Below are 17,452 nucleotides of genomic sequence, written 5' to 3' on the forward strand. Positions count from 1 at the left end.
TCCTCCTGCCTCAGCCTCTCCAGTGGCAGGGATTACAGGCGTGCGCCAACGCACCGGCCCTTTCACTTTTTTTGAGCATCAGTTTCCTGCTCCACAAAATGCCCCTGCGCTCAGGAATTTAAAAAAATGTCATGCCTAAGTGAATTATGCTTTTGACTTCACAGGATTATTTTAGGGTACAATGAAGCAACGTATGGGAAACCAATTTCTCAGCTGTAAGAAAGAAGAAATAGAAATTTGTATCGGCCACGAAACACACATTGCAAACCATAGTCAGTATCTTCTTTTTGTGTACCCCTGTCAGAGCATGTGGCATCTAATGGACACTCAAAACATGTTTCTTGTTCTTTTTTATTTTTTTATTTTTTTTTATTTTTGTGGCACTCAGTATTGAACCCAGGGCCTCATTGCCTGTTAGGCAAGCACTCTACCACTGAACTACATCCTTGGTCCTTTGAATTTGAGACAGTGTCCCGCTAAATTTTCCAGACTGACCTTGAACTTGCAATCCCCCTGCCTCAGCTTTCTGGGTAGCTGAGGTTACAAACCTATGCCATTGCATTTGGCTGAAAACATGTTTTTGTTTTGTATTGTTTCTTGGTACTGGGAATTGAACACCGGGGCTCTTACCACTGAAGTACATCCCCAGTGTTTCATATTTATTTATTTTAATTTTAAGATAGGGTCTCCCTAAATTGCTGAGCTGGCCTCAAACTTGTGATCCTCTTGCATTAGCCTCCTGAGCAGCTGAGATTACAGGTGTGTACCACCATAACAGTTTATTTTCTCTTCTTTACACAACAATCCCCAATGCAAGCTGGGGAATGTTCCCAATTCTGTGTCTCTCATCTGTCCCTGTGTCCTATTCAAATTCATATTACCTCCAGGCACAATGGTGCAGAAAATGTTTTTTCATAACACCAAGACTAAATACGAATTATTTATTCTAGTGTCATTGAGGACACATGCTACCACCCACTGAATTCTCACAGAAGCTTGCCTAATGCTTTCTTTGAAATGCTACCTTCCCATTCACTATAACTTAGTTTTGCCTGTTTTTAAACTTTATGTAAGTAAAATTATACAGTATGTATCCTTTGGCTCCATTGACTCCATTTTGTTTGAATTCATTTAAGTTGTGTTATATAATGGTCTTATTCTCACTACTGTGTAAAATTGCCATGTGTGACTCTAACGATTATTGATGGGCATTTGGGTAGTTTTCAATTGTTATGAATAAAGCTGTTACTAACAGTCTGTTTGTAAATGTATGTATAGTATGCATTTTTAGATAAAATCTTAGATTTGTTGGATAACAACTATTTTTGTTGGTTTAAATTCTCCTGACCCACTGGGCATAGTGGCTAATGCTTGTAATCCCAGCCTCTTAGGAGGCTGAGGCAAGAGGATTGCAAGTTTGAGGCTAGCCTCAGCAATTTAGGGAGACCCTCTCAAAAAATAAAAAGGACTGGCATATAGCTCAGTGGTGGAGTGCGCCAGGGGCAATTCACAGTACCACAAAAAATAAATTAGTAAATTGATAAAAATAAATTCTTGTAATCCAGGATGTTCTCTACCTGATCAACATTGCCCTCAGCTCATGATGTAATTTGTATGGTTTATAACATATACATATGCCTTTGCTGATGTGTTCATTTTACTTTTCTGTCAGTATCCTGAAAGACAGCAACTTTTTCTTGGGTTTCTGCAATGTTATGTAAGGATATAGCTCTCAAATACTATTAACAAGTTATTCTGGTCAAGGAGTTAGCCAAGTACGGAGGCACACACCTGTAATCCCAGCAGCTGGGGAGGTGGAGGCAGGAGGATCACGAGTTCAAAAGCCAGCCTCATCAACTTAGCAAGGCCCTAAGCAACTCAGCAAGATCCTGTCTCTAAATAAAATATATATATTTAAAAAGAAAAGGCTAGGCATGTGGCTCAGTGGTTAAGCACCCCCAGGGTCAATCCCCAGTACCAAAATAAAACAATAAAATTAAGTGAGTTCACCTGCCAAGGTCAATCTAAATCAGTTTTACATAAAGAATTTCCCATTGTTCCACAACTTGTTCTTGTGAAATTCTATCCTTTCTGATCAGAGAACAAAACAGGTGACTCCCCAGAGCACTTGCACCTGCTACACCTCCCAGGGGGACAGAGTACCCAAGCTGAGAATTGTAACTGTAGCCAGACTGCTCCCATCAAGTGTATTCTGGGGGTGGGAACTCTTCTAGGAACAGGGAAGGCTGAGTCTATCAATGTGCAATCATCCAATAGGATTTAGGAAGTGCAATGTTTGTTCATAGCAGATTTTCCTGGCAGATTGTGACTTCTCTGAGGATAAGGACAAGCTTGTACCCATCTATATACACCTTGAACAGTGATTGAATGACAGAGGCCCAATAAATGTTAAAATGCATGCTCTCTGTTTGAAATGAAATGAATGGAAAGAATATAGCAGATAGTTGGCCAAAAGTAGAGTTAATTATTTTTGAGAGAGAGAATTTTTTAATATTTATTTTTTAGTTTTCGGTGGACACAACATCTTTTACTTTTTTATGTGGTGCTGAGGATCGAACCCAGCACCCCAAGCATGCCAGGCGATCGCGCTACCGCTTGAGCCACATCCCCAGCCCCAAGTTACTTATTTAACAAAAAAACAACAACTTTTTTTGTAGTTGTAGATGGCAGAATGCCTTTGTTTTGTGTGTTTATTTTTATGTGGTGCTGAGGATTGAACCCAGTGCCTTGCAAATGCTAGGCAAGTACTCTGCGCACGGAGCTATAGCCCCAGCCCAAAAAGTAGAGTTAATTATTGAGAAACAATCTTTCTCTATGGAATTGAATGACAACTTATATGTCCATCATTATAAACAAACCCCATGCTATGGAATGTTCCACAGCAAAAACAATGAGAGTGAATCACATACTGACATGGAAGTCACTCCAAATTTTAAAAAATTTTTCAAACAATAATTGTATAATGTTTTTTAAATATTTATTTATTTATTTAAGTTTCCGGCAGACACAACATCTTTGTTTGTATGTGGTGCTGAGGATCGAACCTGGGCCGCACGCATGCCAGGCGAGCACGCTACCGCTTGAGCCACATCCCCAGCCCTGTATAATGTTTTAATCTTTTCTGATGCTAAGGACCAAACCCTAGGCCTGTGCGTGTGCTAGGTTAGCTCTTTGCCACTTACTTACATCCCCAACCTCAAATTCAGAGGAAAAGGCCTAGAAGATTCCTTACCACAGTATTAATGGCAGTTACCTCCAAAGGACAGAGTAGGAGATTGTGGTTGGTGTCAAGCGGACTTAGCTTTATCTAGAATGACTTTTTTTTTTTCCAAGATAACACTTCTGTGTAGTTTATGTAATTAAATTGTGCCAAGATTTTAAGCAAACTTCTCTTTATTTCAATTTCTCTACTACCTTACCACTGAACTATCTTAAAAGGAGCACAACAGACCTCTTGTGGTACTGCCAATATGTTTCCTTTTCTAAGTATAGACATATGATCACTCTTTTCCCTCCTAAGCATCATTAAAAAGGAAGAGAAAGGAATAGATGAGTTCCTTAAACAAACTCAGGCTTGACAAGGTCCTGGTAGTGACAGCCAGGCCTTTCAAGAGAGAATTCTGGGGCTGGGGATGTGGCTCAGTGGTAGAGCTCTTCCCTTGGATGTGTGAGGTACTGGGTTCAATTCTCAGCACCACATACAAATAAAGGTCTATCAACAACTAAAAAATATATTAAAAGAGAGAGAGAGAGACACTTCTGTAAAGTGAGGCCAGGCATCAACTGAAGGGGAGAAGCAAAGGCAGTTGATTTCCATCCACATTTAAGAGAAATTCTCTCTCCAAGAACTGAGCATTTCCACTGGGTTAAAGCAGCAAGAGAAGGCAGTGAGAAGTGCCAAACAGCAGAGGAGAGTGATTGTTTTAATTCTATGATAAGAAGTTAAAGAGAAGGGGAAGCTCGTACAGGATTTAATGGAAAAGAAATACACAGAAGGTAGTGCACGTATGCTTAACTAATTATAGCCTTGGATAAAAGTGTCTTTTGTGTGTAGCGCTTTACAGTTTGAAATATCCATTCTCATACAAATGGAGCTCAAAGTCCAGGCCAACCTCTGCCACTAATACACTGCTTATCTCCGATCCATAAGTGAACATCCTTTTTTGTGGCTTAAATTTCCTCAGTGAAGCAGAGGATTGGGATGACTAATCCTGAAGCGCAGCCATTCTCTGATGTTTAGCCAAAGCCTAGGGCAGTTCAGAAGCTACCAACTCACAAGCTAGCGCCTCTTCCTCTTCCCTGCGGAGAGGAGGCCAGGCATTCCCACTGCTAGGTCGGGATTCCCCAGTTGACCAGAAAAATAGGTCCGACTGTCTCCACAACCGTGCGCCCCATTCTCTACAGGTTCAGGTCACTTGAGAGTCTCCGCAGTGATGCATCTAGTTCCAAGGCCTGGAAAAGTCCCGCGGGCGCCCCGGCGTCGGTGTTGGGGAGGCGGGAGCGAAACGCGCCGGCCCGTGACGTGGTCCAATCCGTGACCGACGCCGGCAGTTTCGTCCAGACGGGTGGACTGGCCTCTCCGCCGCCTCCGGGACAGTGCGGGAGACGGAGACGGGGGCGGGTCCAGGACGTGGCCCAATGAAGGCGCGCGCCGGGGCGGCGGAGGCGGGGCCTAAAGGCGGCGGAGCCAATTAGCGCGCGCCGCGTCCGGGGCCGGCTGGTGCGCGAGACGCCGCGGAGAGGTTGGTAGCTAATGTAACAGTTTGCAAACCGAGGGGAGTTGTGAAGGGCGCGGGCTGGGGGCGCGCAGCCGGCCGCGTGGGTACGTCCGCGCTGCGTTTGTCCCAGAGTCGGGGCCATTGGAGCGAAGGCCAGAGGTAGCTGGAGTGGGGATGGAGAGGGTGCCCGGCCACCGCTCTTAGGGGAGACAGAGTGTGCTGCCTCCGGGGGCGGGTCGGTAGCGGGAGTGAGGGCCGCAGGGAAGCCGGTGCGTTGGGCCCAGCAGTTCGGGCCCTGGGTCGCCCCCACGCGCTAAGGGTGGGCCGGGATGCGTTTCCGGGAGTAAGAGCGGCCGCCTTCGTCAGGTGAGACTTAGGTGTTAACACCGGGTACTCGATATCCACCGACTAGTAACCTTACCTCTCCCGGCACATCGTCTCTCTGGGCAGCGGGGCAGGGGGTGGAACAGGGAAGGGGAGCGGGTGGGACAACCCGCAAAGATGCCTAGCAGGAGACAGGCCGTTCTATCTTAACCACCCCCAACGTCATCACCTCTCAGTTCCTCTCCTGGCCCAGCCTAGCTTTCCCAGCCACCTAGGAGCTCCAGGTGTGAGGAGATAGTTGAGCCCCGGCCCCACCCCGGGATCCTGACAGCTTGCATGGCACTGTGGTGCGCCAGTTACTGGTAGTGCAGTGGACCTAAGGCCCTTGTCTCCTTCCTTTTGACCTATTACCTTCTCTGTTTAGAGATGTGGTGGAGCCAAAATTGATGCTCTTTGGGCTTTTCAGTGGACACTCTGAGATGATTAGAACAGTTGGAACCCATCAAGAGGGAAGGACTGTAGACTGCTCTGTTCTGGGATGTCAGTTCTGCTCATGGCATTCAGTTTCAAGTGTTTTTTCCTCCTCCTCCAGGGGCATAATGGCAGCCACAGTCGGAAGGCAGAGGCCAAGGAAGCTAGCCTGTTGGGTCTTGATGGCTGTCCTGTTGGCAGATCTATTGGCGCTGAGTGGTATGTACACTGCAGAGGTATCAACAGAAGAAATGATTGGTGCAAGGGTCAGAAGATTTTACAGCTACTGGACCCAGACTTTTTTCTTTTTTTTTTTTCCACTATCTTTCTCCATGGAACATGGAATGCTTTAGAGGGCCCAAAGGAAGGTGGGAGTAATGGGGCTAACTGACAAACTGTTTTCCCATCAGACACTCTGGCAGTGATGTCTGTGGACCTGGGCAGCGAATCCATGAAGGTGGCCATTGTCAAACCTGGAGTGCCCATGGAGATTGTCTTGAACAAGTGAGGATAGCCCCACTGTCAAGGGTGGGCAGTGGAAGATTCTGGGCTCCAAGTGGGTGTGTGTTCCTCATAGTGCTCACAACAGACTTTAGTGTCTTGAATTAATGAATGAGTGTGGAGTAGTGAGACTCCTGGGGTTCCTACCCTGCATCAGGTACCTGGGCCTGATGTCTCTTTTCCTCAGGGAATCTCGGAGGAAAACCCCAGTAACCGTGACCCTAAAAGAAAATGAAAGATTCTTTGGAGACACTGCAGCAGGCATGGTGAGTCAGCAGCCCCCTTCAAAGAGTGGTGGATTCAGTTGTTCCTTTATTGATCTCTGTGATGTAAGGCAACTAATCTTGGCCTGAGCACCTAACACTCTGCTTCTTCTTTACCTCCTTTCAGGCCATCAAGAACCCAAAGGCTACGTTACGTTATTTCCAGCACCTTCTAGGGAAACAGGCAGATAACCCCCATGTGGCCCTGTATCGGGCCCGTTTTCCAGAGCATGAGCTAAGCTTTGACCCACAGAGGCAGACTGTGTACTTCCAGATCAGCCCGTGAGTGTTCTATTGCAAAAAATGGGCAGAGCAGCCCGACTGGGGTCCTTATTTGAGTCTCCTTGCCTCCAACTACCCCTCCTTCTCTTAGGCAGCTTCAGTTCTCACCTGAGGAGGTTCTAGGCATGGTTCTCAATTACTCCCGGTCCCTGGCTGAAGATTTCGCAGGTGAGTATCAAGGTGGAGACAGTGGGAGCCAGGCTCTCTGGGATCTAAAACCTTGATTCTCAAATGGGGCCATTTTTGCCTCCCAGGGTACATCAGGCAGTGTCTGAACACATATTTGGTTGTCAAAACTAGGGATATGGTACAGTGTCCTCTAGTGGGTAGAAGCCAGTGATACTGTTATACATCCTGCAATGCACAGGATAGCCCCCAACATCAGAGAATTATCTGGCCCAAAATGTCACGCTTTATCTAAGGTATGGAGCAGGTGGGACTCTGTTCTGTTGTCCTCTGTAGAGCAGCCCATCAAGGATGCTGTCATCACCGTGCCAGCCTTCTTCAACCAGGCTGAGCGTAGAGCTGTGCTGCAAGCTGCTCGAATGGCTGGCCTTAAAGTACTGCAGCTCATCAATGACAACACTGCCACTGCCCTCAGCTATGGTGTCTTCCGTCGGAAGGATATCAATGCCACTGCACAGGTGAGCCAGAGAGGCCTCTTGACTAGACATGCAAGATAGCTGAGTCTGAGGATGCAAGTCATTTGGCCCATTTTGCATGTTGTTTGCATGGTTGGCCCATACAGCAGCCTCCTCTCAGCCCTCATTGAAACTATTCAGGTTTTTTTTTTTTTTTTGAGAGTTGGGCAGCTTCTTGGATGCAGGCAGATGGATAGGCATCCCACCTGGTATTTGATAAAGTTCTTATGACAGTTACCTTGATGTCTTCATAGAATATCATGTTCTATGACATGGGGTCAGGCAGCACCGTGTGTACCATCGTGACCTACCAGACTGTGAAGACCAAGGAAGCTGGGATGCAACCACAGCTACAGATCCGGGGCGTGGGGTAAGCTGGAGCTGAGAAAAGTTAAGACCCTCAGGTCAGGAATCCTCTCCTGGATAAAGTATCAGTCATGGTGGGGTGAGCCCTCCCAAAGAGTAAGGGGGACAATTTGGGGAATACTGAAAGGCAGGGAGGTTCCTGGACTTAAAATCCATGAGACTTCAGGCCATATGCAGAGTGTCAAATTCAGTCTTTTTTTTTTTTTTCTTAAGCTCCTTTATTTTATGGTAAAAATGTCTACTTTACTTCATTTGTCAACTGTGGTCGTTTTTCTTTTCTTTGTCTCTTTCTTTTTTTTTTCTTTCTTTCTTTTTTTTTTTTTTTTTTCTTTTTTTGGTATAATGGATTGAACCCAGGGGCACTTAGCCTCTGAGCTACATCCCCAACCCTTTATTTTGAGACAGTTTCTCTAAGTTGCTGGGAATGGATTTGAACTTGGGATCCTTCTCCTGCCTCAGCCTCTGTTTCATGGAACATGCAGCACCCACCTCATTGTGTTTCTTTGTTTTTCTTTAATATGGACACAGTACTTTTATTTCATTCATTCATTTATTTATTTAGATGTAGTGCTGAGGATTGAACCCAGTGCCTCACATGTGTGAGACAAGCGCTCTACCACTGAGGTACAACCCCAGCCTCATTGTGTTTCTTGAACCCATCTTTTTCTGTGACTCTTCACCACTACTACCCCAGAACAAGCTACTGTGACTTCTTACCTGCAGAATTAAAAAAAGAAAGGAAAAAAAAAAAGATTGCCCTGGCTGGGTACTTATAATGTTAGCAACTCAGGAGACTAAGGCAGGAGGATCTCAAGTTCAAGTATATCCTAGACAACTTAGTGAGACCCTGTCTCAAAATTTAAAGAAGTAGGGTGATGTATGTGGTATAGCTCAGTGGTAGAGGGCCCCTACCAGTGCCAAAAAAAAAAGATCTCCCAGCTTCTAGTGACATCCTTTTTTAGTTCTTTTTTTTTTTTTAATATTTACTTTTTAGGTGTAGTTGGATATGATGCCTTTATTTTGTTTATTTATTTTTATGTGGTGCTGAGGATTAAACCCAGAGCCTCACACTTGCTAGGTGAGCGCTCTACCGCTGAACTACAATCCCAGCTCCCCTTTTTAGTTCTTTATATTGCAAGCTAGCAGGTGGTTCTTTAAAACTAAGATCTATCTGGGTGCAGTGGTACACACCTATAGTCCCACTATATTGGGAGTCTGAGGCAGGAGGATCACAAGTTTAAAGTCAGCCTTAGCAATGTAGCTAGACTCTAAGCAACTTAGCAAGACCCTGTCTCAAAGCATAAAGGGTGGAGATGTGGCTCATAGTTAAGTACCCCCTGGGTTCAATACCCAGAACCCCCCCAAAAAAAAAAAATTCAGATTAATGGGCTGGAAAGGTACCTCAGTGGTAGAGTGTTTGCCTGGCATGCTTGAGGCCCTGAGCTTGACCCCTAGCACTGCTAAAACAAAATACTGATTTGATTTTAACCTATTTCTTTAAAAATTCCCTTGTGCCTGTATCACCTGCCTCCCTCAAGTAGCCAAACCCTCTTACTCGTTGATGCTTGGCATACTTACCCTCTTTGGAATTTGTCACATTCTTCCTTCTTTATACTATTGTTTAGGCTGTTCCCTCTGTTTAGAGTGTTCTTTCCTTTCTTCCCATAGTTAAATCCAGCTCATCCTTCAGGTTTCAATTCAAGCATCAGTTCTTCAAGACAGCTTGACATCCTTGAATAGCACAGATCTCCTCTCGCATGTTCTATAAGCCTCATTTTCTTTTCCTTTATAACACATGAATGATTACGATTTCATATTAGCAGGGTCATTCAGCTATTAGATTAGAAACTTCTTGACAGCAAAGACCATGTTTATCCCCCAGTTCCTCCCTTCACATTTGTATTTCCAGAAACAAGTACATAGTTAATACTCAGTGAATGGTGTTGAACGAGTGGGTGGATGAGCTGCCACTGTAAGGTGTCAAGTGTGCTGTGAAAAGTTGAGGATAGAAGATATGTCTGTACTTGGAGAACTGGGGTGGATAGGGTCCCTGAAACAAGGACAGGGTACCACCTGGGGATGAGATTCAGGCTCCTGAGCCAATGAAGAGACATTGTATTCCTCACATCTTCTCTGCTCCCTTTCCTTAATAGGTTTGACCGTACCCTGGGGGGCCTGGAAATGGAGCTTCGGTTACGTGAGCACCTGGCTGGGCTCTTTAACGAACAGCGCAAGGGCCAGAGAGCCAAGGATGTGCGGGAGAACCCACGTGCCATGGCCAAGTTGTTGCGGGAGGCAAATCGACTCAAAACTGTCCTGAGTGCCAACGCTGACCACATGGCCCAGGTGCCCACTTGGAGCTGCTTGAGGATAAATTTGCCCCACCCAAAGAATGGAGGGCCCTGCCATTCTCCCAAATTTCTAGTCTTGTGGATTTACCCTGCCCACCCAGAGAGCAGGATCTGGTCAAGAACCCTCTGATACCCTTCATCTCCCCTAGATCGAGGGCCTGATGGATGATGTGGACTTCAAGGCAAAAGTGACCCGAGCGGAATTTGAGGAGCTGTGTGCAGACTTGTTTGAGCGGGTGCCTGGGCCTGTCCAGCAGGCCCTACAGAGTGCTGAAATGAGCTTGGTGAGGGTGTAGCGGGAAGCAGGGAGGACAGGTGGATGTCAAGGGGAAGGGTCAGTGTTGGAGAAGAGCATTAACTGCTTATAGTCACACTTCCTTTTCTTTCCCTACTGCAGGATGAAATTGAACAGGTGATCCTGGTGGGTGGGGCCACTCGGGTTCCCAAGGTTCAGGAGGTGCTGCTGAAGGCTGTTGGCAAGTGAGTGTGGGGGTCGGGCATGGGGCCTACTTCTGCCCAGGGCATTGCTGCAGGGCCGGGCAGCTAGAGGGCTGAGGCAGGGGAAATCCTGGCTCCTGGGTGGATGGCACTGAAGTCTGGGACTCTCATAGGGAGGAGCTAGGCAAGAACATCAACGCAGATGAAGCAGCTGCCATGGGGGCTGTGTACCAAGCAGCTGCACTGAGCAAAGCCTTCAAGGTGAAGCCATTCGTTGTCCGCGATGCAGTGGTCTACCCCATCCTGGTGAGTGAACTTCTCTCTGATCAGAAGATGAGTTCCCTTTGCCTCTCCAAGTGTGATCTCACTTGCCCACACTAACCTGTCCCATTGATTTTCTGCTGAGAGACCCCCTCCATCCCAACCTCAGGAGAGACCTGCCATCCCTGCCCTACAACCTGCTCTAGTTTTCCAGTGTGCCTTCTCTGCCTGCTGTGTAGGTAGAGTTCACAAGGGAGGTTGAGGATGAGCCCGGCGTTCACAGCCTAAAGCACAATAAGCGTGTGCTCTTCTCTCGTATGGGGCCCTACCCTCAACGCAAAGTCATCACCTTTAACCGCTACAGCCATGATTTCAACTTTCACATCAACTACGGTGACCTGGGCTTCCTGGGGCCTGAGGATCTTCGGTGAGGGGCGGTGGAACAGGATGGGAGTTCCAGGGAAGGGTGGTATGGCTGTCAGATGACCTAAGGATTTGGGGGAGGGAGATGTGGGGCCTGCAGGGCTTAAGTGGGAAGCAGATAGTTGGGTTAGAGTGAGGTTGTAAGCAGCCTCTCCTAGGAGTGCTTCCATTCTCTGAGCACTTCCTAGGGTAGTGCCCCTAACCTCTGGGGCCCTAAGGCTATATAACCTGGTATTGGATGTGGGATGGGTGGGTTTCCTCAAACTCTTTTTTCCCTCTCAACCAGGGTATTTGGCTCCCATAATCTGACCACAGTGAAGCTAAAAGGTGTGGGTGAGAGCTTCAAAAAGTATCCCGACTACGAGTCCAAGGGCATCAAGGCACACTTCAACCTGGATGAGAGTGGTGTGCTCAGTCTAGATAGGGTGAGAGCAAAAGGAGACCGGTGTGCAGAGCAGGGACCTGGCTTTGCCAGCCTTTGCAAGAGTGGGTTCCATAGGAAAAGGGTTTTAGATTCAGATCAATCTTGGTTGTAGACAACAGCCAACCTCTTCAGGGTTAGCAAACCTCTGAGGCTCTCTAGTGGGGCCTTTTGCATGGCCTATACATGCTTATGGACTTTGTAACTTGCTTAGAAGGAACTATAGAATGGGTAAGAACCTTTTTTTTTTTTTTTGGTGATAGTGGGGATCCATGCACATGCTGAGTAAGGGCTCTGCTGCTGAGCTACACCCCTGGTCTGAGAAACCTATTTTTGAAGAATAGTTCTGGGCCTGATATCTTCTAGCACATAACTTTGGGAAATGATGACCCATGGAGACATGAAAGGCTCTGAGGGGAAAAGAGAAGCTATGATCCTGTCCTTGAGCTCATAATCAAAGGGGTTAGGGTAACCACCCAGGAGTCCTTAGAAAAGGTAGGTGAGAGACTAGGCCAGCACAGCTGCCAGGCCCAAAGCATGCATAAGCAGGCATTCACCATGGTAGGGTGTTTGTGAAGAAATATGGGTTGGTATTTGTGTTTATATTGAACCTTTGTCTTCAGGTGGAATCTGTATTTGAGACCCTGGTGGAGGACAGCCCAGAGGAGGAATCTACTCTTACCAGTAAGGATGAGTATGTGCATATGTGTGTGTGAGCATGCACAAATGGAAATGTACTCATGTGTAGCTTGGGAGGTGGGCAGGGCATTGTCCTTGGATCAGGGTCAAGTCACGGTGTGGTTCCCTTTTGATCTTTTGGGCTTCCTTTCCCCTAGAACTTGGAAACACCATTTCCAGCCTGTTTGGAGGTAGTACCACACCAGACACCAAAGAAAATGGGACCGATGCTGTCCAGGTAAGCTCAGGATGGAGCCTGGAGAGCAGTGTGGAGGCAGGTAGCAGCAGCAGAGGCAGGGAGTCAGGTGGACATCCCAGCTGCCAGGGATGCAGAGGACCTCATCTTCCCCCTTAGCTTGTGCCAGGTTTAGCATTTCCTCTTATTCTTCTGTACTGGGAGCCATTCTGTGTACCAGAACCCAAAGCTCATTTCTCTCATGCTCAGATGCTCTCCCTTTGCCAGCTAGACTGCTACAAACCAAAAAGTCCCAACTCTGTCCCTGTGGTTGTCGTCTGTCTACCCCCAAGCTGTGTCCTCAGTGGTGACCCCTTTTAGAGCAGAGGAGCTGGTGTGCCTGAGGCCAGGCCTGGCCCACAAGCTCTTCTAGTGATTGTAATATGAGGTGCCTGTCATTGTTTCCCAGGAGGAAGAGGAGAGCCCTGCTGAGGGGACCAAGGATGAGCCTGGGGAGCAGGCGGAGTTCAAGGAGGAAGCTGAGGCCCCAGTGGAGGATACTTCTCAGACTCCACCCCTTGAGTCTAAAGAGGACACTCCTGAGGGAGAAAAGCCTCCTGAAAAAGAAAGTGGGGACAAGTCTGAGGCCCAGGTGAGCTATAGGTCGGGGAAGGCCAGTGGACCTAGGGGCAAAGGGAGTGGATGGATGCCTCTTTATTACTTACCTGGTGGAGAAGGCAGAGGCCTTTTCTGATGTCCCCAACTCTTGCCATCCAGAAATCCAGTGAGAAGGGGGAGGCAGAACCTGAGGGTGGCCCTCCAGCCCCTGAAGAGGAGAAGAAGCAAAAGCCTGCCCGGAAGCAGAGGATGGTGGAGGAGATTGGGGTGGAGCTGGTAGTTTTGGACCTGCCTGACTTGCCTGAGGATGAGCTGGCTCGTTCAGTGCAGAAGTAAGTAAAGACTACGCATGTGTGAGGTAGGCACAATGTGGAATGGTGTACTGGGAGAGGTCTGAGTTCTAACCTACCTCTCCCCCATCCCTGCTTCTTTGTTCCACAGACTTGAGGACTTGACCTTCCGAGACCTAGAGAAGCAGGAACGGGAGAAAGCTGCCAACAGCTTGGAAGCTTTCATCTTTGAGACCCAGGTTGGCAGGCTGGAGCAGCATCCCCTTCCCCCTGGCACTTGGATTGAAGGAACCGGCTCTGAGCCTTGCACTTGACTCACGTGCATGCATTTGTGTCCTTTGCTAGGACAAGCTGTACCAGCCTGAGTACCAGGAAGTGTCCACTGAAGAACAGCGTGAGGAGATCTCTGGGAAACTCAGTGCTGCATCTACCTGGCTGGAGGACGAGGGCTTTGGGGCCACCACTGTGGTGAGGGGGCCTCCCATGAAGTGGTGGGGAGGATGAAAGCTCTCAATTTCCTCTCCCAAGGTCAGAGAGTGAGAAAAGCTAGGGTGCAAGCCATAAGCAAGGAATTAGGCTGAGCACAGTGGTGTACACCTGAAGTCCCAGCTACTTGGGAGGCTGAGGTCAGAGGATCGTTTGAACCCAGGAGTTTGGGTCCAGCTTGGGCAAATAGAGCTAGACTCAAAATAAGAGGAGCTCAGTGATAGTGTGCCAGCCCCACATTCATGAGTCCTTGGGTTCAGTCCCCAGCGCCAAATAAAACAAGGACTCAGGGTTGACTCTAGGACTCTCCTGTCATCACCTCTGCCCACCTCATGTACCTCAGATGTTGAAGGAGAAGCTGGCCGAACTGAGGAAATTGTGCCAAGGGCTATTTTTCCGAATGGAAGAACGCAAGAAGTGGCCTGAACGGCTGTCTGCCCTCGACAATCTCCTCAACCATTCTAGCATGTTTCTCAAGTGAGTGGCCTGCTGCCCTTTCTCCACTGTTTATTCCTGCCACGGCCATAGCTTATTCCCACCTGTTTCATTTTCCCCATGCACAAACCCCTCTGCCCCGGGGCTGATTTTCTCTTCTCTGGTTCCAGGGGCGCCCGGCTTATCCCAGAAATGGACCAGATCTTTACTGAGGTGGAGATGACAACTTTAGAAAAAGTCATCAATGAGACCTGGGTAATCAGTGGGTGAATACATAACTGGTGTCCACAGGCCGAGTGACTTTCAGTCTGAGGGAAGAGCCTGAGGCTGGGCGGGACTTTGATTTCATCTGGGACAGAGACACCTGCTCTCCCCCTGTCTGGCTCTGAGCCTATTCTGGCCTTACCCACAGGCCTGGAAAAATGCAACTATGGCTGAGCAAGCCAAGCTTCCTGCCACAGAGAAGCCTGTGTTGCTCTCTAAAGACATCGAGGCCAAGATGATGGCCTTGGACCGCGAGGTGCAATATCTGCTCAATAAGGCCAAGTTTGCCAAGCCCCGACCCCGGCCCAGGGACAAGAATGGCAACCGAACAGAGCCTCCCCTCAATGTCAGTGCCAGTGACCAGGGGGAGAAGGTCACCCCACCAGCAGGTGAGGGCAGGGTACCTGGCTCCAGGTTCTGTTGGGCAGGGAAAAGTCCTCCTTTCCCTTCTTCTTACTCCTGCTTTCCCTCCAGGCCACACCGAGGATGCAAAGCCCATTTCAGAACCTGAGAAAGTAGAGACTCGTGAGTTGGGAAAACCATGGTTGGGAATGGGAATGTTGCATTAGCCTAAGAGTAGACAAAATGGAAAGCACAGCCTGTTTCTGGACAGCCCATGAACTGTAGATGGCCTTTACTCTTTTGAAGTTTTTTTTTTTTTTTTTTTTTTAACTATTATAGCTTTATAGTTATACATAGTAGTTTGGTTCATCCCAACAAACTCAATACTTGAGGTATTCGTTTTAAAAAAAAACATAGAGACCAAATGTGACCCACACACACTAAAATATTTACTAACTGGCTTTTTTTTTTTTTTTTTTGTACTTGGGCTTGAACCCACGGACCCTTAACCACTGACCCACATCCCCAGCCCTTTTTATAATTTTTTTAGAGGCAGGGTCTTGCTAAATTGCTGAAGCTGGCTTTGAACTTGGGATCTTCCTGCCTCAGCCTCCCAATCCACTGGGATTACAGGCATACACTGCCACACCTTGCCTAAAAATTCTAACCTCTCCTTAGCTTCTCCCTCCCCACTCCTTTCCTTCTAAGACTAATCCATTCCTTCCAAAATGCAGGATCTGAACCAAAAGACACGGAGCCTCTAGAGTTGGGAGGTCCTGGAGTAGGTAAGGGTGGAACCTGGAGTATGCTGGGCAGTCTGGTGGGCTTGGAGGGAAAACATCTGCAAAGAATTGGGGCTCACTTACCTCTCTTCACCTTCCATGCTTTCCTTGCTCTCCCTTACTGCCAACAGACTCTGAACAGGAGCAGCCAGCAAGACAGAAGAGGCCTTTGAAGAATGATGAGCTATAACGCCACTTTCAGTCTCCCCACTCCACTCCAGCCCCTTCTCCTACCACCTCTATTTATTATACATCGGGGTGGGGGGAGGGGCTGGTCCTGCCCTCAAAGGCTCAAATTCCTTCTCTCTCACCTGGGAGGGAGTGTGGAGAAGGGGCAGGATGGGCCACTCATCAGTTCCTTCTGGGGTAGCTCTGTGGTTAAACCTGAACTTATTCTGATCCCCTCCCTACCCCCAATTTCCTACCCATTTGGCCCTGCATTTGGGAAAAATCACTATTATGTCTTAATTATTTGCCTGTGGGTAGGTGAGAGAACAGTCAGAAGTGGTGTATGGAGATATGGGTAGTGGGAAGGATGTCCTGGGACACTGGAGAGCATCTTCTCTGGGCATCCTTCCTTCTTCCCTTTACCATGAAATCAATGTCCCATTTGGGCCAGTGTCTACAGAGCCTTGGTCACCAGGTTTGGTTTCCAAGTGCCTATCTATGTTCTTTTCTTCTTCCAAGGTCTTCTCTTTCCAAAACCCCTCCCCCCAGTTCCCATCTGGCTCCTTTTTTCATTCTTTTTCTTGGCTTCATGGTGCAAGTTGGGTGGTTCCCTGCCCCTTGCCCAAAGCCTTCCATCTAAACTGGCTGGAGTAAATCTCAAGTATTACCACCAGCATGTCTGGCCTCTTGTGGCCCGAGTTTGCAGGGAGCAGGTAAGGGAATCGGCTGCTCTCCAGGGAATGAGATGTATGAAAGTGCTGAAGCCCCCACTTGTGGGCTGTTGGGCCCAGGAAGGCCATGTAGAGTAGCTGGCATGGATATGAACATCCTGCAGACACTCAAAATCCTTATCTTCCCAATAGCCTGGTACCCCAGGTTCTTAGGACTACCTGCCCCCATCTCTCCTGCTGTTCTGCCTCTTCCAGACAGAGCCTTCCCGCTACACCTGCCCCTCTGGGCTGACCAAAATGTGCTTTCTACTGTGAGCCCCTATCCCAAGACCCTGGGGGATGGAGAGACCATGGTGTGAATGTAAAAATGCCACCTCAGTCTTTGAGGAGGGCTTTGTGGGTAAAGGAAGATCAGGACTGGCCTGCCTTGTGCATGTTGCTCTGCTAGGACGGGGGTCCTTTCCCCACTATGTTGAGGCCTAGGGAGCCTGTCCTCCAGTATTCTGTCTGTAGCAGGAGCTAGGGCTGCCACCCCAGTTCCAGGACAAGGGCAAACCTGGTTGTGTCAGTTGTTTTGTCTCTCATTTTATTTTTCCTCTCCTTTTTTTTTTTTTTTTTTTTTTTGCCACATTGGCAGAGAGGGGCCTAAGGGTCTCATCCCCACCCCCATCTTCTGTATGTTTGAGTTATTTCATTAGCAGTTGAGGCTGGTTGGACAGGTTTGAATCAAATCATACTTTGCTCCATTGTTAATTGAGAAACTGTTTCAATAAAATATTCTTTTCTACAGTTTTTGTGCTTTGCTTTTATAAAATGTTTATTTCCTGAACATAAATAATTGCTTATTTAGTATAGAAAAACTGAGAATATAGAAGTTTGTGTAATAAAATTACCTTTAGTACTACCACCAAAGATTAACACTTTAAATTTAACTGAAATTTAACTATTGTATGTAGTTTTTCTTTTTTGGAAACAAAATTTGGCTTTTACCATAACATTCTTTAGATCCCTGTTTTATCCATTTTTTATGTAACTTATTTTCTTGTTATTTATGGTAGGGTC

At 47.5% G+C, this 17,452-nt stretch overlaps 1 protein-coding gene across 4 annotated transcripts; it reads left to right on the forward strand.

Moving 5' to 3' along the window:
• Positions 1-4,713: 4,713 nt before the first annotated feature.
• On the forward strand, positions 4,714-17,179 carry Hyou1 (hypoxia up-regulated 1). Of its 4 annotated transcripts, none has more exons than XM_046438804.2 (26): positions 4,714-4,763; positions 5,656-5,753; positions 5,945-6,038; positions 6,223-6,301; positions 6,426-6,580; positions 6,672-6,748; positions 7,043-7,224; positions 7,476-7,591; positions 9,741-9,933; positions 10,088-10,222; positions 10,336-10,418; positions 10,550-10,682; positions 10,877-11,064; positions 11,347-11,485; positions 12,105-12,165; positions 12,318-12,397; positions 12,804-12,986; positions 13,112-13,284; positions 13,394-13,481; positions 13,588-13,710; positions 14,072-14,205; positions 14,334-14,418; positions 14,576-14,816; positions 14,902-14,952; positions 15,504-15,554; positions 15,683-17,179. In XM_046438804.2, the coding sequence occupies exons 2-26, from the start codon at positions 5,663-5,665 to the stop codon at positions 15,739-15,741; spliced, it is 2,994 nt and encodes a 997-aa protein (XP_046294760.1). In that variant the 5' UTR covers positions 4,714-4,763; positions 5,656-5,662; the 3' UTR covers positions 15,742-17,179. The 4 variants fall into 4 exon arrangements, with proteins under 4 accessions (XP_046294760.1, XP_046294757.1, XP_046294759.1 ...); XM_046438801.1 differs by lacking the exon at positions 4,714-4,763 and adding an exon at positions 4,770-4,898; XM_046438803.2 differs by lacking the exon at positions 4,714-4,763 and adding an exon at positions 4,771-4,843.
• The last annotated feature ends 273 nt before the right edge of the window (positions 17,180-17,452 follow it).

The sequence above is a fragment of the Marmota monax genome, unplaced genomic scaffold (genome assembly GCF_021218885.2).
Source record: "Marmota monax isolate L192 unplaced genomic scaffold, Marmota_monax_Labrador192_F-V1.1 WCK01_AAM20220418_F8-fsc00081, whole genome shotgun sequence".
NCBI classification, from domain to species: Eukaryota; Metazoa; Chordata; class Mammalia; order Rodentia; family Sciuridae; genus Marmota; species Marmota monax.